Consider the following 26,034-nt stretch of genomic DNA (forward strand, 5'->3'; position numbering starts at 1 on the left):
GTGTGTGTGTGTGTGTGTGTGTGTGTGTGTGTGTGTGTGTGTGTGTGACAGCAATAAGACATATATGTAATATAAGTCCCAAAGGCCTCAGTCACCTCTGGGATGAGTTCCATGCACATGGGTTCAGGAATGTGATCTGTGCTGAGACAGTTGTGACTGCGGGGCTGGCAAGTTTTGCAGAGCCCCTGAACACCCAGTGAAGCCGTAAGCTCCACTCCTTGGCCCAGCTTGGCTTGCTTTGGGTGACTTGGTTTCTGCTCCTTGACATTGCTTGTCTAATGACAAGTGTGTGTTACCAGGGCTGCATGCGTCGGGTTCCAGCTGCTTTGTGACACTTAGGGCCCAGTCTACTAACATTTCCCAAGTTTGGCCCAAGGTGAGTGAACGGCTCTCAGCTGCCCATGCCAGCCCTCACCTCCATGTCTGTCTGGTGGACACACGCCTGTGGTTCGAGGGACTCCACGGAAGGTGGCCAGCAGGACAGCTGGCTGCCTTTGAGCTGCGTCAGCTCAGTGTGCCTCCTCTATCTCAGGAGGGCTGGCAGCAGCCCCCTTCATAACTTACTCCCTTTACAGAGTGTGGGCACGGGTCACTGCTTGCTCTCAGTCCTGGCTATGATCAGAAGGCTGAACCCTGAAAACCAACCCTAGGGCTGGATGCAGAGCCATGGACACTGTAACAGCAGCAATATATAGGGTCCGTTCTATGCCCTTCTAGAATCCCACAAGCAGACATCGTCAAAGGCAATGGTCACAAAACTCCAAGCAGATGAGAGGGTTAGGGGAGGCTAGATGGCTCCTGAGTGAATAACAGAGTTTGAGACCCTGGCTGGGGCTCCTGGACTCCTACCATATCACTGTGTAGGAATGGAGGTTTTGGGGTTTGTGGGAAAGTGCCAGAGTTCTTACATTCCAATCGCTGAGATGGTGTCCAACACTGTTGGGCAAGATTTGGCCCCTGGGGATCCTGATTGGATGGCACAGTGCTGGGATGGGCATTTCCCCAGCTTCCAACTTGCCCATCCTTATGGCTCTGTCTTTACTTTGGGGACAAGACCGAGGGGATCTTCGTGATGAGGTCCAAGAGCTCTTGGCAAAGGGGCTGAGGCTGAGCCCCACCTCTGCTTGAATCTGTGTCTGCTTCATCCTGAGGGATGGGAGGAGAGGGCCTGCTTCTGAAATGTCCAGGTTTTCTGAACCTGGGGCCGTGCTCTCTCAGCACAGCATTGAGATCCAAGCAAGCACCCACACACACACTCTCCCAGGAGCACTGGGGCTCTTTCCCCTCCTCCCTGCAGTACCAGGGCAGAAGTACCATCTCTCTTAGCAACTTGTAAAGCTAAGCTTTTCCGCCTCAGTGTAGAATAAAAGAGGTAACCTAGAAGCCATGGGCCAAAACATAGGAGAAGCAATTAGGGGCCAGGTCTCTGCCTCACTGTAAAAAGAAAGCTGTCCTGCACCCAGCCCTGGACATCTCCCTAGAATTCTGTGAGGTTGGACCCATGAGTCCTGGCAGAGGGTGCTGGATGAAGCCCCCCACCCCTCATGGTGCGGTGCCTCCCTTCCTTCCCCCGCAGCCACGGCAGCACACACGCTGACCTCTCCAAAGCAAACATTCATCCATGGAGACCAAAGTGCCCCTCGTCCCCTTCGGGGTGCTGCCAGCACATGCTTCACCGCCTCTGCCTTCTCTCACACGCTGCTGACCTGCCATGCCTCTCTCCCCACAGGTTAACAATGAAAATGTCGTCAAGGTGGGCCACAGGCAGGTGGTGAACATGATCCGCCAGGGAGGGAATCACCTCGTCCTTAAGGTCGTCACGGTGACCAGGAATCTAGACCCTGATGACACCGCCAGAAAGAAAGGTGTGTGTGCCTCAAGGGGAGGAGGGGAGGAGGCAGGGGCCATGGGGAGGAGAGCAGGATTCTTTTCAGCTGAGAACCACGGCAATGGGGTATTGTTTAAGTTTGTGACCAAGGCCATGACACTGAGCCTGACTCACCAATCTGCTAAGGAAGGCCACTGCTGTGCCAGCAAAGGGGGCACCAAATACAGAACAGATGCCCCTGCCCCATTTGTAGGGCTGAACTGGGAGATAAAGGAGTCCTTCTAACCAGCTGTCCCCAAAGCAGCTGTGTAAACCAGGGACGGCTAGGTGAGGGTTTAGAGATGGCTGCCCCAAGGCTCACTAAATAGCAGGGCTGTCTAGAAGGAGGGCTGGAAACGGCTGAGGCCACAGTAGGAGGCTAGGGGGATGACATGTCCTGGACACTAATTGGCTTTTTTTCCAAGTTCCACTGAAGCCTGTGTCCCTGCCGTGATGGCCTGGCAGGCAGTGGTGAAGCTGCCTATTCCTCGCCCTGTCACAGTCAGATTCGCATAGACAGAACAGAGCCTGAGGTCCCCTCGCCAGCCCAAAGCACTTACCCTACTCCATCCTGGGCACCAGGGCTGCTGCTAACCATGGCAGCCAACCATGACTCCCCCACCCCACCCCCCGAAACCACCTGTCAGCCTGCCTCACAAAACACAGATTGGAAGTCCACTGCCTCCCTGATTCTTCCTAGGTCCAAAAGTAAGGGGCATGGGGTGGGGCGTAGGATAGGGTGGAGAACTTAACGGTGGTTCTCATACCTGCTCTGCCTGCTCATCAAGCTCCCCCACCTCCAAAGCGGGCTCCAACCACGGCCCTCACCCTGCGTTCCAAGTCCATGACGGCGGAGCTGGAGGAACTCGGTAAGGCCACCTCGCCCTGCTGCCCTCAGCCCATGCACGGCCTCCTGCTGGCCTGCTTGACCCTGCCCCAGCCCCTGCATGCCCTATGGCTCCACACTTGGCGTGGCTACTCTACTGGGGGACGAGGGTGGGATGCCTAGGGGTGGGGCTGTTACTCTTTTCTGCTTATCTAACATTGTTTTGTTTTGACTTTTTGGGCCTCTCACTAGTGGACAAAGGTAAGCAGCCCTGCTGGCCCCGAAGCAGTGTCCCTGCTGCCTCGGGCACCCTCACTGACCCTCCCTCAGCCTGGCCTCCAGCTTGCTCCAGCCACCGGAGGCCCTGCCCTCAGGGACTCCTCAGAGAATCTCAGCACACCTAGCGCTCTACAAGGGCCTTCTTAAACAGACTTGGCCATTTGTCCCTTTGGAGGCAGATGTTGCAGGGGGGACCATCAGCCACTGGGACCGTTAAGAAAAGGGATGACTGTGACATGCCTGAGAGCTACATCTTATATGTCACCTGGGTGCCACCAGGTAGCTGAGGGATCTCTGCAGGGAGGGTGACTCTGAGCCACAGAGATGGTGAGGGGAAGCCCTGGCCCCGTGAAGAGCAGGAATAGGGCTGGTGAGGGTGGGCCTCTCAGTGCAAAGGCAACCACTCAGGTTTAACACCAGTAGCTCTCGGTGGTGTCCTGCCAGGATGTCAGCCTTGTGTGGGACACCCGCAGCTCCCCCCCAACAGAGAGCAGCCTCAGCGCCCACCTCCCCCAACCCCCGTCTCCTTGCTCGTGTCAAACACCATCCTTCTTGCTGCTTCCTGGGTCTAGAATCTGAAGCTCGCCTCAAATTGTCAGTCTTCTAGAAAAGGGTACCCTGACACAGGAATGCTTCTCCACCCACAAACTGGAGTGCCTCCCTGCCATCCCCTCCTTCCAGCCATGCCCCTGACTCTATTGTGTCCCTTCAAGCATTTTACTGGGAACATTCCAGTTATGTCCCCATGACCAAATGTCTACCTGCTTACAATGGGCCAAGGCCAGCCTGCCCTACAGAAGGGGCTGCTGCCACATTCGACAGGAGCTCATCAACGAGGGGCTGTCTCCAGCTCCCAGAGCCTCCAGTCCCCGGGGCCCCCATGCCCTCTTCAAGGTGGACCTGCCCTCCTGCCTCACCTCATGAAACTCGGTCCCACCTGTGGCATGCTGGTGGGAGGCAAGAGTCAAAGTAAGAAAGAAAGCCCTTCGCCGCCACCAAGGAGGCAGGGCAGGTAAAAAGAGCAGCCAAGGACAAGTCGTAGGCCCACTCTGGACCCCTGCCCCTCACTCCTGACGATCTCCACACTGCTTCCCCTGCCTGTGTCCCATGGTCACTGAGCTGAGTGAGACCCCCGGTGTGGGCCCACACGGGAGGGCGCTGCCGCCGTGGGTGGCTCACGCGCTTCCCTTTCTGTTTGCAAGCCTCAGTCCGGAAGAAGAAGGGTAAGGGGAGTGTCTGTGCCCATGCTCTTGCCCAGTAGAAGAGAAATCCCCTCGTGACCATCGTGTGAAGTCCAGAGTGTGCTGTGAGCCTTGTGACGTCTTCCCTATTTGGGGGCCATGCCCAAGGGCCCCCTCCCTGGGATGTATCCTGTTCTGGTCTGTCTGGTCTGCTTGCCTTCTGTCTGTGACTCCGTTGACCTATTTGTAAGCCCCCTGGTCTGTGTTCGCGTCAACATGCTGACGAGGCGGCCAGGATCCTGGATGGCTCTTGCTCTCCCTGCCTGGCTGCAGGTGTCTGGAATCCTCTCCTGTGGGGCTTCTCAGAATATCTGTGTGTACTGCCCAGCCACTGAACAGCCAGGGGTGCAGGCAAGGGGATGCGCAGGCTTTGTTCCTCTTCCAACACCCAGTTCTTCTCACACTGGAGAAGGAGGGAGCGGTGCGGGCCTTTTGGCTGCCTGTCCCCAGGCTCCCATGAGAGGGGGGCAGGCATGACACAAGTCTCATGAGTCCTACCTTCCAGGCAGAGTCCTACCTTTCTCAGAAGCACCCCTGACTGCTCATGACTCCCCAACACTGAGCCAAATGCAACCTGTGACCCAACAGTGCAATCCTCAAGCATCATTCCCTGCAGCTGAGAGGGTCCCTAATTAGGCTGGTGAGGTCCTTCATGATTGCTACCTTCAGACTGAGGTCTGGTGTGGACTTAGGACCCTGGAAGGACCATGAGGGTCAGGAGCGCCTGAATCCAGCAGGATCAGCATCAGGGCAGGACAGGTACCCTGGAGCTGCCAGCGTAGCCAGCTCAGCGCTAGCAGCCTTTTTTGCAGCAGTCCATGCCTCTGCCTCATCAGGTGGCACAGGACACTGGAGCAGGCTCTCTAGGGTCCTCCCAATGTCTAGGGTTGTGTCTGATGTCCAGTCAAAGACGGCCTTTCTTTCCAGGGGTCCTATAGTTAGTTATATTACTATTTGAGCACCCCACCCTCACCCAAGGCCAAACCCAACTCTGGCCTGTCAGAAGAGGCATGCCAAGGTCATCTTGCCATGTGGGCTCTCAAGGTCCAGGGTGCCCCAACACAGTCGTGAAGAAAAGCTCATAATCAAGAAGATGGGACCTAGGCAGCCAAGCCCTAGGTGTCCCAGGGCACTTCCCACAGATGTGCTGTAACAGCTGGGGACAGAGGTTTCTGCCAGCATGACGTGATAGACAAGTCTCAGACAGCAGAAATGCTTTCCATGTGAACAGTAGGAAAAAAAAAAAAAAAGAAAAAAACAGCGGAGACAAAATGCCCCCAACTTGGTACTAGAAGAGGAGGTGGGAGTGGGGCAGGCAGATGCCAAAGGAGCCGGTAGTCCCAGGCCAGCCATGGAGAAGGGACTGAGGACGCCCTGCTTCTATAGCCACTGAGTTCCTCACCGCATCCCGCAGAAGCCCCTGCCAACTCGGTACCTTCGCTCAGTTGGCAGACTGCTTAGCTGCCGTGCAAGGCTTGGAGCAGTGTGTGCACATAGAGCCTGGGTGTGGCAGGAGCTCAGCAACGGCTTCCAGCAACTTCTGCTGCGTATCCAGGCTCTCCGAGAGGAATGCCTACCTGGAAGGGAACATACTCCAGGGAGGCTACCTAGAGTGGAAGAAGAACTTGTTCTTCCCAGCTGCCCTGCGCTGAAGAGTGGCCCTGCAAGTCTCTGTCTACCTGGAGACCATGAACTAGGCCACATTTAGAAATAAGGTCTTTGGGCCGGAGAGATGGCCCAGAGGTTAAGAGCACTGGCTGCTCTTCCAGAGGTCCCGAGTTCAATTCCCAGCAACCACATGGTGGATCTACAACCATCTGTAATGAGATCTGGTGCCCTCTTCTGGCATGCAGGTGTACATGCAGGCAGAGTAATGTAAAAATAATAAATAAATCTAGAAAGAAAGAAACAAAGAAAAGAAAGCATGTAGCCAAGACAAGGTCACAACGGGTTAGGTATGCTGTTCCCTACAGTAACCATAGTAACCACTGGCTGGTGTCCTTATGAGAAGAGGAGAGCTAGAGAGTGTTGGAGATGACTGGGACCTCCAGAAACAGGGCCCTTTCCCAATGCCTAGAGGTAGAGAACCTGATCTGCCAACTCTAGTCATGGATGGCAGGTCCCCAGAACAGAGAGAGTTCTTCCTTTTAAGCTGTTGTTTATGGTCCCAGGAGATTGTTGAAAGTTAACAGCCTCATCTGGGTGTGGTGTCACATGCCCGTAGTCCCAGCGCTAAGGACAGGGGAGGCAGAAAGATGGAAAGCTCAAGGCCAGCCTGAGCTGCATGAGACCTTTCTCAACTAGAGTGAGGCACCTTTAACCCTGGCTCTGCCCCACCAGCCACACCCGCTTAGAGACCCTGGCTTTTCACTGAGCTCTTTGCCCTAGTGCCCCATGGTGAAAAAAAAAAAAATCTCCATGGCCAATCACCACAGACACACCAGCCCAGGGCAGCTGAGGTGAGAATGGAGACAGAGGCTACCAGGCAGACTAGTGGAACAGGTTGTGTGACTATGACTTCCAGCCTTGCTGGTCACCTCTGAATAAGCACTCAGACCTTCCCAGGCAAGAGACATGGCGTCTACAGGTCCATGGGGCTCAAGATGCCTACCCACACTTTATTGCCTAGGAAAGCAGACAGGAGGCAGCCCACTGGTGGCACGAGTGACATTTTGGCTCTTCTCCTGGTAGCCCCATGCTAGCTCATCCTGAGACAAGTATGGTGTCATCAGCCTGCAGAGGGAGTCAGCCACTGGCTCTGAGACACCAAGGGGAGAGTATGGTAGCTGGGAACAGACAAATTTCCAGCTACGTCAGAGGCCGTGAGCACCCACACATCTAACTGCTGGCTCCATGGATGCTTCTAGAACACTTGATCTTGCTTTCCCACAGAGATCCTAGCAGTACATGAGAGATAACTGGGCTCTGGCTGAATCCTCACCCTGTATGTGGCCAAGGGACAGATCACCCCAAAAGGGCTTCCATTCACTGCCCGGGGACTCAGATGTGCCTGAAGGCTCCCCCTTAGGACTGTGCAGCGGGCTGCAGTGCTGGACTTGTTCTACATCTTCCTTTGCTTTGGCCTTTGGGCTTCCCTTCCCCCAGCACTTTGGGATGTCTCCCACAGTGCCATGACATCAAGTAGACTCTCACATGGAAAGCAACAGGTGCTCCAAGTTGAGGACACTGGAGGTACGCTCCAGTGCTTCGTCCTGCATCTTTCGGGGTTGCCTGTGACCCAAGCAAACACACAGGCTGGGAGGGAGATGTGGTGATGGGCAGGGCAAGTGGGTGTTGCTGAAACAAGCCACCCCAGGGAGCCTAACAAACCTGCCACCTTTCTCTCTCGTTCCCAGAAGTCTGCAATTTGCAGCCCACATGCAACACATCTGCCTTGTGAGAGGCTGTAAGCTTGCTTAGAGACTGACTGTTTTGTGGCCTATGACAGCTTTCATGTGTGTCTGCCTGAGTATATCTAGTATAACCTTGTGTTGACCCTGTAAGGGCCTGGTCTCCTCTGAGACCTGTCCAGCTCCAGTTCTGGGCATTTGTAAATTTAAGCCTCATCATCTCCTCAGGAATCAGCCATCCCAACAGTTTCCTTAAACACCTTCAGTTCCTGTGAGTAAGAGAGCAAAGATGGAGCCTGTGTGGCCAAGTGTCCCAGTTTTCATTGGTCAGCAAATCTTAAGGAACAAGATGAAGACCTCTCTGTCATCTGAATCACACCAACACCACCAATGCTAGAAGATCTGGGGCCCTGGGTCTGACAGGCTCATAAAGCAGCTCCTAAGGGAGATGGGAGAGGCAGAGCTCAAAGACCAGGCCAACGCTCAAGGTTCTGGGTCATGCGCCCCAAGACACAACCATACCTGCGCTGTCACAGTACTGACTGCACAAGCCCTCTGTCTGTTCTGCAGTCAGCTAAGTGGGGTTGGTCACCCCTACAGGAGCACCCTCCAACTATACTCTCTGTGAAAGACAGTGTTATTCCTTCAGACAGTTGGGAGGAAGCCTCAAAGCCTCACAGGGTCAGAACCGTCATGAGAGATCAAGGCCCTGCAGTTCTCATATCACAGCCTACTGCCCGTTCCTGCTGGGCATGTGGTAATGTCTCATTCAGTAGGCCCACATGCCACCTGTGGGGATACACACACTGCCAGCCCCTGCCAGGAAGATTCCCAGTGATTCCATGGCTCTTCAGCATGTGCGTGTTGCTCTCATGCCCTTTTCCCTCCATGTGCCCAGACCCAGGCCCTACACAGCAGACTCTGTCCAACCACCTCCTTATGCTGAGCCTGTGCCCAGGGCCTTCCTAACAGGAATGTGACCATGTGTGTCTTAAATCTGATGTTCCCAGGGTTCTCTGGCCCACAACCTTCCCTGGCCCAGCTGCCACCATTAGCCATTGAGTTCAACAAAGGCCAATTCTGCAGGGCAGGAAAAACAGGAGCTTCCCGGAGCTCGCCCACACCTCTACTTGATAGCCCTGGCCAGCCACTCACAGGATGAGCAGGCTGGGCAAACCCACACAGCCGGGAGGGAGGGGCCTTCACATCTCATAGTGGAGGTGGCTAGATTCCTGCAGGCCTTCAGAGCTCTCCCTGTGAACCACCCAATCACTCCTCTTAAAACTCAATGGCCTGTACTTGACCCACATTTAAGGCTCAGGATGCTGTGTACCCATGCTACGCCTCTGTGGGCAGTGGAAGTGGCCTCAGAACAAGCACCACCGAGGAGAGAAGGAGGGTAATTTCTAGAGTGACTCAGGTGTCCCCTGCCCAATGCCCACTGTAGAGGTGGGACATAGCTCTCCAGTGCTGAAGAGATCTCAACTCCTTCCTTGAAAGACCACACTGTGGGGTTGCCAGTGGCCACACCTCAGCTGAAGCTAAGCCAGATGCCAAGTGCTATGAGACCTGGCTTATGGGGTGGGGATGCAATGTGGATCAAGCCAGACCACTGTGTCCTGGCTGGCTCACCAATGCAGGCCGCACAAGGAGCAGCCCAGCTGGCTAGTGGGGATGACACAGAAATGAGTTTTATCTCAGCCATAAAAGCCAACGTGGACCCCTTGAGGAAGATGGCAGAGATGGAGACAAGTGGACATGGCCTGTATCACATGGTAGAAAGCAGTCTGGCAGTGTGGAAGGGCGGTTAGAGGACGCAACCACAGGTGACAGACACTCCAGCAGAAGTGCCAGGCCTGGGAGAATGAGGGTGAAGCTTTGGTTGCAGGTGAGGGCTTCCTGGGGGCTTCAGGGGCCAAGGACATAGCTGATTTGAACTGCAAGTGCCCCCACTGCCAATGGAGATGGGAGCTGAGCAATTGCCTGACCAATCCCTGACAGTCGTATTCTAGCCCAGGAAGAGGCCCATAGCCAGACGAGCCTGCAGGACCCAGGGCTCAGACTCAGCCGTGAAGAGACACAGCACCTGAGACGGCATGGCTTCTGCAGGCCTGGGGGTCTCTCCTACAGTCCGTGGCCTTTTTTAAACTTTTCACACGAGTCAAAGGTAGAAAGCCATGCAGGATCGTGTGGTATGAGCCACATCAGAACTGCAGCCATCATCTGTGGGCTGCTAGAATCAACACGGGTCTGGAATTAGCTGTCTGCCCGGGGTGTCAGGGGAGCCATGGTGGATGCTGCCATTGCCCCCACCTGCCTACTTCCTGTTAGTTCATCCTCAAGGAGATCTTGGCTCTGGCCTGCCTTCTTGGACAGTGCTGCTTCGCTCAGCATGCTGAGCACTAACTACTGTGGCTCTGGGGACTTAGCCAGTGGGTCAGCTCCTCCTGAGAAGCCATCGCTGCCAACTAGTGTTTTGAATGACTTGGTAGCTCAGGAGGCAGTGAGTCCAGTGTTCACTAAACAGGGAGCCACCAGACCCCAGAAATGGGCAGTTTGTCTAGGACTCAGGCATGTACAACAAATGTTCCAGAAGCTGGCATCTCCTGTACCTCAAAAGGATCCAATATGGGAGCTGTTCACAGGCTTGGCTCCCCATAAGCTTCATCCTAGCCCAGGATAAAAAAAAAAAAAAAAAAAAAAAAAAAAAAAAAAAAAAACTCAGCCCAGGGCAGCTGAGACCTTTTCCTGTGTGCCTCTGGGGACCGGGGACTCTGACTGCAGGTGCCAGGAAGTGGGGTCCCTGTGTTCTAATAACCCTAGACAGAGCCTTGTTTGGGTCCCAGGATCTCAGTTGTCTTAGAGTTAAACTGGATATCAGAGTCATTCTAGAATGAGCTTTGGTTTTAAAGCTTTAAAACAACAACCAAAAAAAAAAAAAAACTTGGGGTATTTTGTTTTGTTCTGTTTTGGTTTGGTTTGGTTTGGTTTGGTTTGGTTTGGTTTGGTTTGGTTTGGTTTGGTTTTTGCATTTCCCAGGACTTCTTGAGATGCAATTTTCATTTCCTAGAAGTGGGAATGTTCTTAGCATGGGGAGACTAAACGGAAGTTCCCTATTCGGCATGAGCTCAGTGGTCTGGGGCTCCTGCCGTCCCGTCTGGCTTACTAACCACAGTCAACATTCTAGCCTTGGGGCAGGGTGCTCGCCTTAAAAGCTATGTTTAGTTACAAAAAGGACCACATTTATGTGTGTGTGTGTGTGCTTGCACATGCACACATGTGCGGGTGTGTGTGTGTGTGTGTGTGTGTGTGTGTGTGTGTGTGTGTATGTGTGTGTGTGTATGTGTGTGCCCAAGCTCTTGTGTACACACACCTGGTGGCACAAGCCTGTAATCTCAACTCTCAGAAGACTGGCATAGGAGAAACAAAAGTGCAAGGCCAGCCTGAGCTACATACACAAGACCCTAAGAGGAATTCTAGAATCAACACTGTCAATAGCAAATCCCATCTCTCAGACCTGAGGGTAGTGGAGTCACAGGTGTAGCCCTCTCCAAGGGGGCAGGCTGGGATGCTGGGGTCTCCTGCTGGCTTTGTGAAGTTACACCTCAGGCAGGCGAGGTCTGGGACATGTAGCAGGCCCCCTTGTGTGGTATGTGGAGCGGGGAGATACTCCAGGCATGTGGACAGTGGCTGCATGCCTGAATCTTCTTAACTGAGCCCACCCAGCCTCCCAGGCTAAGCCTCTTTAACCCTTACTCTACCTTCTAGATAAACCAGAGGAGATAGTCCCAGCTTCCAAGCCCTCCAGGACTTCGGAGAACGTGGCCATAGAATCCAGGGTGGCGACCATCAAGCAGCGGCCCACTAGCCGGTGCTTCCCAGCAGCCTCTGATGTGAATGTGAGTCAGAGGGACCGGGTAGGGTTTGGGCTAGGCTGGCTAGTGGGCAGGCAGAGGGCTCAGCATACAAGGGGCAATCCAAATCTGCCTCTGGCCTTCACAAGCCCACTCTGCATGTGTTCAGAGCCCACTTCCGTGGGTGAGCACTCTGACCCAACATAGATCTGCAATAAGCCAATGACCAGGCTAAAGGGCAAATCTCAACAGCCCTGCATGCCACCTTCCCCTGGGTTTGTACACAGAGCCCCAAACCTTGAGGGTGCTCCTCCATGTGGCCAGCCAAGAGACTGTAAACATGGGGCCTGTGGGAGTGCTCCTCAGACAGTGCCCCTTGCCTACAAAGAGCCTCGCACACTGTGGTCCTCCGCACATTTTGCACATACTTTGAGGTGAGGTGACAGTATCCATAAAAAAGAAGCAGCTTGGTGTGCTGGGCTTCATTGTGCATGGGAGGCACAGGATGCCAGCTCACAGCAGGTGCTGTTGCTAGGCCCGCCCACCTCAAGCAAGAGGCACTCCCAGTAAAGAGGTGACAAGTTGCTTAGGAGCCAGGGGTGAGGACAAAAATGAGGCCTTCAAACCCCTTGGTGCCTCCCTCTGGTTTCTGGTCACTATCACGGTCCCATGCCAGGTCTGGGGCTAACTGTCCCACCACATAGCTGGGTAGTTTCTTTGACTCAATTTCAGACTGACTCGGTTTAATCTAGCCCTTATACACACTAACACCCACAGTTGCCATGAATTTAGTAAGAGTTTTATATGGTGTACAATGAAATAGACACTGCCAAAGTTCAAATATTCGCCTCAGGCCCTCCCCCCCTCAGAATTCCATAGGGTGGCACTCTAGCCTTCAGCACACCCACACTCCACTCTGACACTCTCCAACCTGACAGCCCCATGGGAGGTTCCTTTGACCTCCCAGGGGTCGTCATTCTGTGGAGCATAGCTGGCCAACCATGTCAGACTGGCAGGCAAAACAGCCGAGGTGTCCCAGCGATGAGGGAGCAGGCAGCTGCTCTTTGAGTCCAGCTGTGGCACCTTCCAGGGTCTCTTGGCAGTTCTCCCCAAGTCAGACATCCTACTCATTTGCACAGCTCTAGACATAGCCACCACCATAGTAGCCGGAAGAAGAAAACAGAATCCAAGCTAAGGACTTGACTGGGGTCACAAGAACAAGGGACCCAGGGCCTGGCCTGGATCGGACCCCATTGCCACCACACTGTGCTTTTTTTCCATGGGCCAGCCACCCTAGACCTATTCTCTATGAGCTCCTCTGCTGACCGGCCTGGTGGGTATTGTCTCGGCAGAGTATGGCTGCCTGAAGCTGGGCATGTTGGCATCATATGCACAAGAGCTAATAGGAGTGTGGGGGAGGGTGTGGCCTGAGGAAGCCAGGATGAGCGCTGCCTAATGCTCCCAGATCTTCCTGTTGCCTCTGTCCCTGTCACCATGGGTGGGGCTCCCAGGGATACACCTCACCTGGCTCTCTGGTTTGCAGTCCGTGTACGAGCGCCAAGGGATTGCTGTAATGACGCCCACGGTCCCTGGGAGCCCGAAAGGCCCATTTCTGGGCCTCCCTCGAGGTACGATGCGAAGGCAGAAATCGATAGGTAAGAAGCGTGACCTCCACCCGAAGACGTTGCCCCTAAGCTTTCAAACACAGCCCTCAGTTCCTCAGGAGTTCTGGGCTCCTGATTTCAGCCCTTACGGTTGCCTTGGCACCGAGACCTTAGCCATTCCCCACCAGGCGTGCCTGCGAGGTGGGGGCAAGCGCCCAGCCTCTCTCCTACGGGCAGCCCCTTGACTGTGGTGGGGTATGAAACCTTCCCTTACGGTGGTTTCTCTAATCTGGCGACAACAGCAGCCAGGGAAGCAGGAAGGAGGGCGGGTGGGGTGGGCAGACCCCTTCACTCTGTGTTTCATAGGCTGAGCTCAAGGGACAAACTTCTCCGGGTGGCTGGGTCAGGTCTAAAGCGCTGTGTGTAAGAAAGCAGCTTGCCTGCCTCGCTAACATCCCATTTCCTTCACTGGCTCGGACAGGGCAAGGTAAACCTGACCCCTCAGGACAGGAAAAACCTCAGTGTGGGCCTTACCACGTAAACTTTCTGGAAGCCAAGGCTACTGCTGGGCACAGCTGAGCCTTGGCATGTAAACAGACAAGGTTTGCAGCCTCCAGCCTTACCAGGGCACCGCCAGGAGCACAGCTCTAGGTGCTGTGGAAGCTCTTCCTGGAGGTGCTGCCAGAGGCATGGCACGTCTGCTTTTAGTCGGAGGAGGAGGCAGGAAGGAGGCGGCATTTAGTTGGTAATGTCCGTGGTGGCATCTGCAGCTTGGGTGGCTCACCCACCCCTGGCACACTCAGGGCCAGGCATAGCTATACACACACCTTGTTGTACTTCTGGACTTTCTGGCTAATAACAGTTGATTTCCTCCTGTCAGACAGCAGAATCTTTCTATCAGGTCAGTGAACCCCCCTCCCCCCAGTTTGGAATCTGTAACTTGAATGTTTCCCAGTTTACTCTATATAAGGGGTATTCTTAAATTATTACTCCTTGGGAATGTCACCCATCATTAGGTGACAACTCACAGTGAATGGTCCACAGAGATCTCCTTCAGCAACAGACCTTGGAGATGCCAAATTAGCCTCCCACAGGAGTATGTTCAATTTGGAATACCCTTATCAAATGGAAGTTCTCATGGAATAAATGACTGTAGTTTGTCCTGGGTTTTTTTTTTTTTTTTTTTTAATTTCGAGTAACTCATTTTGTTGCCTCTGAAACCTTGCATGGCCCTGTGTTGAGAGCCCATCCTTGGTGTCTGCGCTGTGTATGCTGCTTCTGTCTGTCTGTCTTAGGCTGTACTGGAACCTACTGCCACACCAGCTGACACACCCAGAGAAAGCTCAGGTCGCACTGTGGCCTCGGCCACATCCCGCTTCCGGTGGCACCCACACACTATCACCAGTCAGGTCTCAAGAACACGGTTCTGCCTTTGTGCCAAGTCATCCAGGCCTGGCTACCCACGACAGCCAACCATGGCTCTCCACAGGGTCCTACAGGCCCACGGCAGGGCTTCTGTAGAATTGAGCAGCTGGCAGGAAGCAGCTGATCAGCGTCCTACAGCCGCTGCAGCCCAAGACTAGGTGGAGAATCAAGGCTCCCTCCCCTCACATAGGGAGAGAGAGATCAAGGCTCCCTTCCCTCATGGGCACAGGCCATGCTACCCTTCTTTCAAGCCAGCCACTTGCTGAGGGCTAAGGAAGCCAACATACACAGAGCCTTCCGTGTGGCCTGAAGGTAGCAGGTAACAAAACTGGTCAGTGTCCCCTTGGAGAAGACGGGAGCACCTTCTCTTAGCCCGCATGGGACACCATTAGGCAGATAGCTCCTCTAGCAACGTGGCAGGTCTGCCTGGTAACTGGGCAGGAGGGACAGCAACCTTGACCTTCATGCCGTTCACATGGCCCCTTGGAGGGTCAGATGAGAGCCTCAGTTCCCTAGGAGCACTCACTGGGCCTGAAAGGCAGAGACGGGTGCCACCTGCCACATCTTTGGGTTCAGGTTGCCAGGGCTTGGCCTAACGGCTGCACACAGCCTAATTTTGGACCCCTGCCACCCTTACCTCACCGCAGACACAACAGTGCGCCCCAGAAAGAGCAAATCCCTACACGTGTTCACCACACCGAACACCTTTCTTTCTGTTTCTGGCTCCTGCTGGGCGTGTAACTAACCGCAGCGTCCTGGCTCATGCTGTGCTTCCTAACCATTGTCTGCCGTCTGAGTCTGTGGAGACAACGGTGTGTTGCGCGGTCCCGAGGGCTCCAGCGGGCTTGGCGGACGCCGGGCTTAAACAGCGTGTTCTGTGCTTGCAGGGATAACAGAGGAAGAGCGGCAGTTTCTGGCTCCCCCGATGCTGAAGTTCACCCGAAGCCTGTCCATGCCAGACACTTCCGAGGACATCCCCCCTCCGCCACAGTCCGTTCCCCCCTCTCCCCCCCCCCCCTCCCCCACCACATACAACTGCCCCAGGTCCCCGACTCCAAGAGTCTACGGGACAATTAAGCCTGCATTCAATCAGAACCCCGTTGTCAAGGTGCCCCCAGCCACCAGGTCTGACACCGTGGCCACCATGATGAGGGAAAAGGGGATGTTCTACAGGAGAGAACTGGACCGCTTCTCCCTGGACTCGGAAGACGTCTACACCCGCAGCCCCGCCCCGCAGGCTGCCTTCCGCACCAAGCGCGGACAGATGCCTGAGAACCCATACTCGGAGGTGGGAAAGATAGCCAGCAAGGCCGTCTATGTCCCTGCCAAGCCAGCCAGGCGGAAGGGCATGCTGGTGAAGCAGTCCAATGTGGAGGACAGCCCCGAGAAGACCTGCTCCATCCCAATCCCAACCATCATTGTCAAGGAACCCTCTACCAGCAGCAGCGGCAAGAGCAGCCAGGGCAGCAGCATGGAGATCGACCCCCAGGCCACTGAGCCCGGCCAGCTGAGGCCGGATGACAGCCTCACCGTCAGCAGCCCCTTTGCCGCCGCCATCGCCGGGGCCGTGCGGGACCGGGAGAAGCGGCTGGAAGCCAGGAGGAACTCCCCAGCCTTCCTCTCCACAGACCTGGGAGATGAGGATGTGGGTCTGGGACCACCTGCCCCCCGGATGCGGCCCTCCAAGTTTCCCGAGGAGGGTGGGTTCGGTGATGAGGATGGAACGGAACAGCCACTATCGCCTACCCCCGGGGCAGCACCCAGGGAGCTGGAGAACCACTTCCTAGGTGGTGGTGAGGCTGGTTCTCAGGGGGAGCCCGGGGGAGCCCTGAGTTCTGCATCCAAAGCCAAGGGGCCTGAGAGTGGTTCAACAGCTCCTCTCAAGAGCAGCAGCCCGGCCGGCCCCGAGAATTATGTGCACCCCCTCACGGGGCGGCTGCTTGACCCCAGCTCCCCGCTGGCCCTGGCACTCTCCGCCAGGGACCGAGCCATGCAGGAGTCCCAGCAGGGTCACAAGGGGGAGGCCCCCAAGGCTGACCTGAACAAGCCTCTCTACATCGATACCAAAATGCGGTCCAGCGTGGAGTCGGGCTTTCCTCCGGTCACCAGGCAGAACACCAGGGGTCCCCTGCGACGGCAAGAGACAGAGAACAAGTACGAGACGGACCTGAGCAAGGACCGGAGGGGCGACGACAAGAAGAACATGCTGATCAACATCGTGGACACCGCCCAGCAGAAGTCAGCCGGCCTGCTGATGGTGCACACGGTGGACGTGGCCATGGCAGGGCCGCCCCTGGAGGAAGAGGAGGACGGAGAGGATGGGGAGACCAAACCAGACCCCTCACCCTCCACAGTGCCAGAAGGCGTTCCCAAAACCGAAGGTGCTTTACAGATCTCCGCTGCCCCGGAGCCCTCCGCTGCGCCCGGCAGGACCATCGTGGCGGCGGGCTCCGTGGAGGAGGCGGTGATTCTGCCATTCCGCATCCCCCCTCCCCCTCTGGCGTCCGTGGACTTGGATGAGGACTTCCTTTTCACAGAACCGTTGCCTCCTCCCCTGGAATTCGCCAATAGTTTTGATATCCCCGATGACCGCGCAGCTTCAGTGCCCGCTCTTGCTGACCTGGTCAAGCAGAAGAAAAACGACGCCCCTCAGCCCCCTTCCTTAAACTCCAGCCAACCAGCCAACTCCGCAGACGGTAAGAAGCCAGCCGGCATCTCCAACTGCCTGCCCTCCTCATTCCTGCCACCCCCCGAGAGCTTCGACGCGGTCACCGACTCTGGGATCGAGGAGGTGGACAGCCGGAGTGGCAGTGACCACCATCTCGAGACAACCAGCACCATCTCCACAGTGTCCAGCATCTCCACGCTGTCCTCCGAGGGCGGGGAGAGCATGGACACGTGCACAGTCTATGCAGACGGGCAAGCCTTCGTGGTTGACAAGCCCCCAGTACCTCCAAAGCCAAAAATGAAGCCCATTGTACACAAGAGCAACGCACTTTACCAAGACACGCTTCCGGAAGAGGACACAGATGGCTTTGTGATCCCCCCACCTGCACCCCCGCCCCCGCCGGGCAGTGCCCAGGCCGGTGTGGCAAAGGTCATCCAGCCAAGGACCTCCAAGTTGTGGGGTGACGTCACAGAGGTCAAAAGCCCAATTCTCTCAGGCCCAAAGGCAAATGTCATTAGTGAGCTAAACTCCATTCTGCAGCAGATGAACAGGGGGAAATCGGTCAAGCCCGGGGAAGGGCTGGAGCTGCCGGTGGGAGCCAAGTCGGCCAATCTCACTCCAAGGTAAGTTCGCACGCAGTCCACTCGGGGACGCGTGGTCCAGTGCTGGCCACGAAAAACCATTGGGGAGCCACCTATGCAATTGAGAAGAGGGGACCTGCATGGCCTCTGCTACACCTGTTAGGCTGTCACCATGTTGTCACCATTCTCCCATCACCGGCCTCCGGCAGAGTCAAGGTCATGGCTGCCATGCAGCCTCTTACACACCCTCCTAAAGACACATAAGGAAACCAGATTGCACAGGGTCATGCCCATGATCACTTCCTGAGGAAGCTCGGGCCTCGGCTCTGTTCCCTCCAGCCCTTTGCCCGAACCACCTCAAGGGCAGTCAGAGCTCTGTTAAAACCCAGACTGGTCAACAGAGGTGTCCAGATGGTGGACAGTGGCCAGTCACCTGCACATGGCTGTGTCACCCCCTCTCCCTCAATCACCAGTGGGGTCAAGGATTAGGAAGGAGCTGGGTCATTTCTCCGGATGAACACCTGCCCCTCGGCTGCGTCACCACACACAGGAGCAGACACCACAAAGGAATCATCACCAGTTGAGCCCAAATGGACCATTTTCAGCATCATGTAGGCTTTAACAGGCAACCTTCATAGGGATGGGAGTGGAATAAACTCATTCTCACTAAGCCCAAATAGAAGGTTCTAGGGCAGCCCCTTGACTTCGTGTGGCTTTTGGGATGGTACTCTTCAGCCTGGCGGGCTCCACCCTCTCTCGTGGCTTTTATGTTTTTGTTCTCATGCGTGGCGTACGTGCATGTCGTCTTTCCACTTCCGTGTGCAGCGCTCAGCTTCTCTCACTGACGGCTCAGCTCAGGTTTCATCATTTTGACTAATGAAGTCTTTCTTTATTCTCCCGCCGGGCAGGCATCTGATTCAAGCAACCAAGTCCATTAATCAGGGACATCACATTGCATTTGAGTCTTGAGGTTTGGGCTGTGAGCCACAATTCTCCCTGTTACCTTTCAGTGTGGTTGTAAATGAATGGCCTGGATGGCTCCTTTACTCCTCTGAGACATACCGATCGGCCACAGTTGTAAAGAAGTGTGTGGATGCCACTGCCTGTTAACGGAGCACCGCTACAGGTGGTGTGCAGGGGCCAGCTCCCGTGGCTCCACGCTAGCTGGGGACATCCGCAGAGCCCCCCACTTCTGGTGGCTACAACCACATACACACACACATGCAAGTTTTATACATATGCGGAAGTCTCGAGGCTTCCATCCTTTCTCCTATGTAATAATGCAGCCCTATTTCAGACACTCTCTCATGAAAGTAACATCTGCAGGCCCTCGGGATGGTGTTTATGACAACTGGGCAGCAGGGTTCTGGGTATTAAATCCATTCTTCAGAGAGGCTACACAGGTGTTGTGGCCTCTCATGTGTCCTCATTAGAGCCCTCTTCAGCAGGAGAGAAGCTGAGAGGGAACGAGGCCAGGGCTGCAAAGCTCACTGTCTGGCCAGGGGGCAGCCTTCCACACCAGTATCCCTGAGCTCATCCACTGGCCTCATTCACGAGGGAGAGAGGAGGAGAGGGGCTTCCAGATGGCAGCAGACCATCCTCTGTCCTTTCTTTTTCTGGTGGCTCTTAGTAGACGGAGGGAGACTTGCCTCCACTGCGGCCTGGGACTCTTGCCTTTTCCTACTCTAGGTGGGTACCAGACTCGGGTAGGGGACGGCTCCGAGAGAATATCACCAGAACAATTTCAGTAGCCATGAACCAGCGCCACCCAACCAGGTGGCCCAATCCCCTCAGGGCAGGGACTTTAGCCAACCCCTCCAAACACGGGGCATTCTGCTGCATAGGTACCAGCAGCAGGGTCATCAACCAGCAGAGAGGAGGAGACTGGCCATCGGAGCCACAAAGCACAGAGTCAAAGGGACCCTATAGGAAGATTCTCCTCCTAAGCGGAGGCTGGGGACTGGCTCCAGAGACAGGGCCCACCGCTGAAGACCAGCTATAAGACTGAGCTCCTAAGAAGACAGGAGCAGCCATTAGACCTGGAACTCCCCTGTCACTGCGGGTAGAGATGACAGCTGTTGACCTCAAGCAATAGAGAGGCCACACACCTCTGACCTTCCTTTTCAAACCTAAGGACTGTGTCAGGTTGGACATGGGCTTAGGACCCTGTCATGCCAGCTGCAACTGCAAGACACAGAGGACCACAGGCCGGGGTGGCAGCTCATGGAACCACTAACGCATCCGTATGGGGGTTAGGGCTGACCAAGCTCTGACTCTTGTCTTGTGTTCACATCGCTCAGGCAGCTCTCTGCTGCCTTCACTGTTGGGCCCAGGATGATGACTGGAGGTTCACTCACTGGGCATCTTGCCGCCACTTATAAACGCGTCTAAGAGTTGAGTTGTGACCAACCTGGGGCAAAATGAGGTTCAAAGTCAAATGGAGGGAATTATTACTGAGGGAAAAAGAAGCAAGGATTTCAAGGGGAAGCTGAAAACTGGCTACGCTTTCTCAAGTGACACATGTTAAGGCAGAGAGACACTGTTTCCTTCAGAGGGGCTTTGCTCACTGAGGAAGGGATGTCTCTCAGCGTGCTCCCTGGTAGTTCCACCACATGGGCAAGAGCCTTGTTGTGCTTGCTCTTTGAAATAATGCTCGTCTTGCTGCCAGAGTCTCTTGCCAGCTCTGAGAGACCTGGTCTCACACTGACACCAGGACAAAGGTCAGGGAGGAGCGGAGAGTTAGATGGCCTGGCATTTGCTTCCACGGGGGGAAGGAGTCTAACTTCAAGGTTTCCAGACTGACCCCAAAATCAGGACATTTAGTTACAAATATATTGCAAGGGAATTCTAGTCAGGGGTTCTCTTTTAGTGTATGGTATCAGAAACACCTTGGGCCAGGCTTGAAAAACCATGGAGCAAAGTCATGAGCAGTTCTGACCACAGGCCTGATGCTGGAGCGATCTCGCTGTTAGACGGTCAGACCAGGCCAAAGTGAAGGAAGGAAGCTGATGGTTGTGATCTGTTTCTACAATCACTCTCTCTCCCCACTGCCCATGGGCTTCCCCAACACCGAGCAGTGCCCTCCCGCAAGAGCCCAGAACTCAGAGGATGGACTGTGTTGGTGTCTGACTCAGCCTCTGCAGGATAGATAAGCGGACACTTCATGGGTGACCCTGGCATGTCCTTCAGTTGGACAGGGATTTTGACTTTCAGAGTCCTCCTGGCATCTGCTGATGAATACGGCCCACAGTGGAGGTGGCAGGTCTGACTGACATTCTTGCTGCTTTATGGATAGAAGCAAAGCACTTAGGTGTTCTGGTTTAAAGCTGTGTAGCACCAATGACCAGCCATGACAGGGAGTTCGCTAAGCTGCTACCACTGTCTGTAGCCCAGTACCAAGCCCAAGAAAGGAGAGGACATCAGCACAGAGGGCACTGCAACCTGCCATCGCTGGGAAACATTCTCATTATCATCTGCCCGGACAGCCTGTTGATGGCCTGGGTGCCAGGTGACGTGTGGTGCTCAGAATTTGTCATTTGAGAGAAGCGTGTGCCACTGAGAAAGCATAGCCACTGTTCCCTTGGGGAGTGCCAGCTCTTGAGGCAAGAAATGGCCAATGCTAAGCGACAAGTGTCACCGAGAGGAGTGAGGGGGCCGGGGAGGTCTGGGGGGCAGATTCTCTGTCAGGTTAGAAAGGAGCTGACACTCTAAGGAAGTGACTTTCAATGACCTAAAATGCACAAAGGATCCTGTTACGCAGAAACCGGAAGCACAGCGCCGTGAACAGGGTGGGTGGAGGGTGTGAAGCAAGGCCAGATGGACTTTCCGTGCGGAGGAGTCAGTCAGGCCACCAGACAAGGAGTGAGCAAGCTACGGGGACACAGGATCAGATCGAAGGGATGGAAACCATACACAGACTCACCATGGCTCACCAGGGGCAGACCTGAGTTTCCTTGACATTCCTTGACATCCCGCGTGACACGGGAAAGATACATTCAAGGTCCATGCTGAAGAGGGGCAGTGTCTGTTACTAGAGACAAGAGGTGCCTTGGAGACACTGAAGAACTAGACCTGGCTGCCTGGCTGTAGGCACTGACCAGTCAAGCTGGCTGTGGCCAGACACCAGGCATCACTTGGAAAGCAGGATGAAACCTGTTCTCTTCCAGCATTCATGAATTTGCATTCATCCTCCCTAAAGCACAGGGTAGTGAGTGCTTGAGGGAGTCTCCTCTCTAAAGCTGTGGCATGCACTCAACTGCCAGCACTTTGTGGTGAGTCCGTGAGGGACCTAGTGGTTGGCCTTCACCTTGCTGAAGCACACTGGTGTTTGGGAGGAAGACAGTGGTACTAAGAAAGTCCGGATCCCCAAGCTGCCTGGGTAGACAGCTCCCTACGGAGCTTCACTCAATCCCTGCTATCCTCCCCCGGCTCCAAACTGCAGCGTCTACTGTCCCCGGCCGGTGTCCCCGGCTTTCAGCTGGCTCACCAGTGCTGCCCACCCTCCCAGTTCTGAAATCCATCAATATGATTGTTAAACTGCTGTGACCAACTGGTCCCAGAGCACAGGCAGGCTTCCGTCCATGACACCTCAAGCTCTCTGCACCGCCAGGCAGCTTCGGTACCTCAGTCGCCAACCACAGCAGGCAGGTGACGGCGCTGCCAACGGGCAGCAGAGCTCTGTTGGGGACAGCTTGGCACTCCCTGCCACTGTCTGCAGGTTGAAGTGACTAGTCTGACAGAGTCACTTCCTTTGACCGTCAAACAGCAGGTTTCCTTTTTAGAAAGTATTTATCTGTGTTTATGTGCAGTGGCTGGTGTGTGTGTGTGTGTGTGTGTGTGTGTGTGTGTGTGTGTGTGCGCCTGTAGTGCCCTTGGGGTCCAGAAGAGGGCGTTGGGTCCTCTGGGACTGGAGTTTCAGATGGTTGAACCATGTGTGCGGGTGCTAGGAATTGAACCTGGGTCCTCTGCAAGAGCAGCCAGCGCTCTAAACCGCTAAGCCATCTCTCCAGCCCCCCCCCCTCGGGTCTTCTTTCTTGGTCTCATCCCTCCTTTGACAAGAGCCTATAACAGGTGAACAGTTCCTCCTGGAAGTGGGCACCTGACTTGTGAGCAAGGTGGGAGCCATGACAGTGTGCTGAGCTGGAGGCAACAGTGTCCCACAGCCATTCCTTCTGTGTCCCAGCTTCTGAAACTTGGGCAAACACTGGGACAGTCCAGGGCCGGGGGCGGGGGGTGCAGAGGACACAAGGGTGCTGCTTCTAGTACAAACCCCACAACGCAGTTCTCCTTCCTGCACCCCATTTGTGGAAGCCTGGAAAGGCAGAGCAGCTTTATAAGAAAGAAGTCTGATGCCCGATGTGGTTCTATATACCTGTAATACCAATGCTAGGGAGACTGAGGCAAGAGGATTGCTACAAGTTCTAGACTAACCTGGGTGAGACTGCAGTGAGACTCGAGTCACGAAAAGGAGGAAAAGAGGATGGAGAAAGAGAAAGAGGGAAGCAAGTAGTTTAGAAGTTAGTGTCTCACACAGAGGTGAACCCGGGGCTGAGGGTCCATGCTCAGAGGGCTCAGAACCCCAGCACGAGTGCTGGCCCATAAGGAAACTCTGGCCCACACTTCTGCTCAGGTCCAAACTGAGTCTGTAACTAAGGCTCATCTGCCTCCCCTGTTCATTGGTTTCTGCCGGGGAAGACAGGTGAAGCGTGCCTACCAGCAGCTGGATTTGCTCTTGGTCTCGTTTTGTTTTGTTTCTTAATTCTCACATTTTTAAATGAATCTGATTTAAAAAGCAGGCTAGAGATGATCCGCCCAGAGGCGGGTGTTTGTGAGTGTGTATCTAATTCTAAATCAGGGTACCAGACTTCTGTATATGCCGCCCAGCAGCCTAGCCGTTGCCTAGCAACATAATGATTTGCGCAAGCAGGAGGATCCAGTGAGTCATGACAGGGTGATTCACCAGGAAGGAGGCAGGCTACCCAGAAGGCACGGAGAGGGCCAGCAGGCCAGCCATCGTTCCTAGTCCAACCCAATGCAGCAGCTGCCCTGCTGGGTGAGGCACCTGCAGGCCCCAACTGTGTTGCTAGGACTGTATTCTCTGCTGTTCGCTGCTGGGCTGACCGCCATGCTGTGGTGGAAACCTGATGGAAAGCCCAAGCCTGGGCAGGTTGGCCTGGTCCACTGGGAACATTGACTCATTCTTTCCCAGCCCAAAGCCGAGTGAGGGAAATAGCTGTGAGCTGCCTGTCAGAGATCCTTCCTCCCTTCTTTGAGTGCCTCACAGCACACCAGAGTGAGCAAGGTGTAGGTTCCCTGGCTCATGCGAGTGCCCTGCCCAAGCCACTGGGCTGCCTGCCAGGAGGGTTCTGAGGTGGAACATTCAGCCAGGGTTCAACCCACCTGTTTCCACCCGTGAGGAGGCTGCTGCCTCTCTGTGCTTTCCAGTCAGTTCTGCAGTGTTGTCTCAACCACGCCCTGTGTCGTTTCCATTTGCTCCCATGGCGCTGTTTGCAGAAGAGGGTCATGCTGAGCAGAAGTAAGTGCGGCCCATATCCGTGTGCTTCCTGTGTGCCACTGTTCCTGCTCCTACCTCTGCTTTCCAGCAGCAGCTGCCACCTGCTGAATCCATCCTGAGCAAAATGCCAGCCCAGCCCAGGGTACTGGCTTAGAGAACTGCTGAGCAGTGCCCCAGTATCTGCTGGCCCTCGGGGTTCCAACATGCCAACCAAATGGCTCCAGATGAAGGGTCAGGCCAGTGCTGGGCACAGGACCTCCCACTGTCCCTCTCAACGCTTCGCTGGTGCTCAGGATCTCCTGGAGGACTCTCCCCTGGCTTCCCCGCCCCCTTCCCTAAGGTCCTTGCCCGAGGGTAGCCCCACTTCTGAGGAGGCAGGTGCCACATGGTAGAAACGAGCCCCGCCCCACTCCCAACTGCAAAGAGACCTGTGCAGCTGCAATGTTTATTGAGGGGGCACCTGGAGTAGCTCCCCCTACAACCTGAAAATTGGAGGGGGACATGGCGGGTCCTGCAGACCCTCACCATGTCCCTGGCCCACCTCTCCATGAGTACCTCGGGCTCCCACTGTAAGCTGCAAAGATGGGCTTCAGGGCCTCCACTCTGTGCTGCCTCGGGCCTGCTGAGATGAACCAGTGCAGCAGAGGCAGGCTCTGTGAGAAAAATTTGCTGGCAGAGCACTCCAGGGGCCGGCCAGCCCCATATACCTACAGTTCCCAGAAGCCACCTCTGCGGGTCTGATGTTCCCATCCACAGCAGAGTCCTGGCCCCCTAAATCCACACCTCCTTTCTCTCCTGCAATGTTCCTTATTTGAAGTAATCACTGATAAGCTTAGCAGAGGTGTTTTCCAGAACAGAAAGAGACCTGAGTGATCAGCTAATGGCTTCACCCAGACACACAGCAGGCAAACAAACGAAACAGTGCCCAAGGGAAAAGGGCAGGTAGAGTGAGGTCCAGGGACAAGGTTATGTTGCTTCTAGCTCTCTCCCACCGCCTAAGCCTTCACTTAAGCTCTAAAGAGGTCCTAGCTTGCTGGTATCCATATACCCTGAAAAGAGTCCCCAAAATTCAGTGTATCAACACTGTAAGGGGTTTAGCTCAAAGCAGACGCCGTGACACACCCCAGGAGCCCCATCCTGACAGTTACAAGGTGGACTTGGGAGCCCTCAATTCTGACCAGTTTACACAGGACATGAGGACATGTGGGCTAAACTCTGAGCCACTCCAGTCTAGGCTGTGCCTGTGGCAGGACAGCCCTTTCCAGAAATGCAAGGGGCGTGATGTGTCCACATTCACACGAGTGAACCCAGGTCAAGAGATACCTGCTTTCACCTCCGTGGTGTCTGCGGTCTCAAGGCTGCAGTCTGGAGACAGCAGAACAAGAAGCAGTACTTAGAGGAAGGCTTTACCTTTCTAAGCGTGTGGCTAGGAAGTCTTCACTGGGGCTGACCCACATGGGTAGGGGAACACAGTTCATGAAATGACCACCTCCAGATAAGCAAGAACAAGAACTTCCCGGGCACCCGGTAGGACCTCCTCCCAGTGGTCGTTCCCCCCACAGTGGGCCTGAGAGTTGAGCCTGCCCCCCCCTTCCAAGGATGTCACCTACCTAGATGTAGCAGGAGGACACCATGAGGAGAAGGGGCTTCTGTCTCCTAAAGTAGTAGCGACAGACCATCCTGTCAGCAAGTCTCTGCATGCAGGCAGTGCATTGGTATATACCCTGAGGCCTGCACTGAAACAGTCCAGTCAATGGTAGGCAGGGTTCTCTGTGAAGACACACACACACACACACACACACACACACACACACACACACACACA

The 26,034-nt window shown here is 55.0% G+C and overlaps 1 protein-coding gene across 4 annotated transcripts in view; it reads left to right on the plus strand.

The window, feature by feature from the left end:
* Shank2 (SH3 and multiple ankyrin repeat domains 2) overlaps positions 1-26,034 on the plus strand; it is a 435,405-nt gene that overhangs the window by 403,336 nt on the left and 6,035 nt on the right. For 2 of the 4 annotated variants that reach the window (XM_055614761.1, XM_055614762.1), the window contains 8 exons: positions 1,730-1,865; positions 2,656-2,736; positions 2,946-2,954; positions 4,175-4,195; positions 11,332-11,462; positions 12,961-13,072; positions 13,902-13,922; positions 15,334-17,737. In XM_055614761.1, the coding sequence (XP_055470736.1) occupies positions 1,730-1,865; positions 2,656-2,736; positions 2,946-2,954; positions 4,175-4,195; positions 11,332-11,462; positions 12,961-13,072; positions 13,902-13,922; positions 15,334-17,737 (2,915 nt within the window). The remainder of the gene's footprint in view (positions 1-1,729; positions 1,866-2,655; positions 2,737-2,945; positions 2,955-4,174; positions 4,196-11,331; positions 11,463-12,960; positions 13,073-13,901; positions 13,923-15,333; positions 17,738-26,034) is intronic. The other 2 variants (XM_055614759.1, XM_055614760.1) reach the window with 2 other exon arrangements.

This window comes from Psammomys obesus, unplaced genomic scaffold (genome assembly GCF_907164565.1).
Source record: "Psammomys obesus unplaced genomic scaffold, mPsaObe1.curated_primary_1811, whole genome shotgun sequence".
Taxonomy (NCBI): Eukaryota; Metazoa; Chordata; class Mammalia; order Rodentia; family Muridae; genus Psammomys; species Psammomys obesus.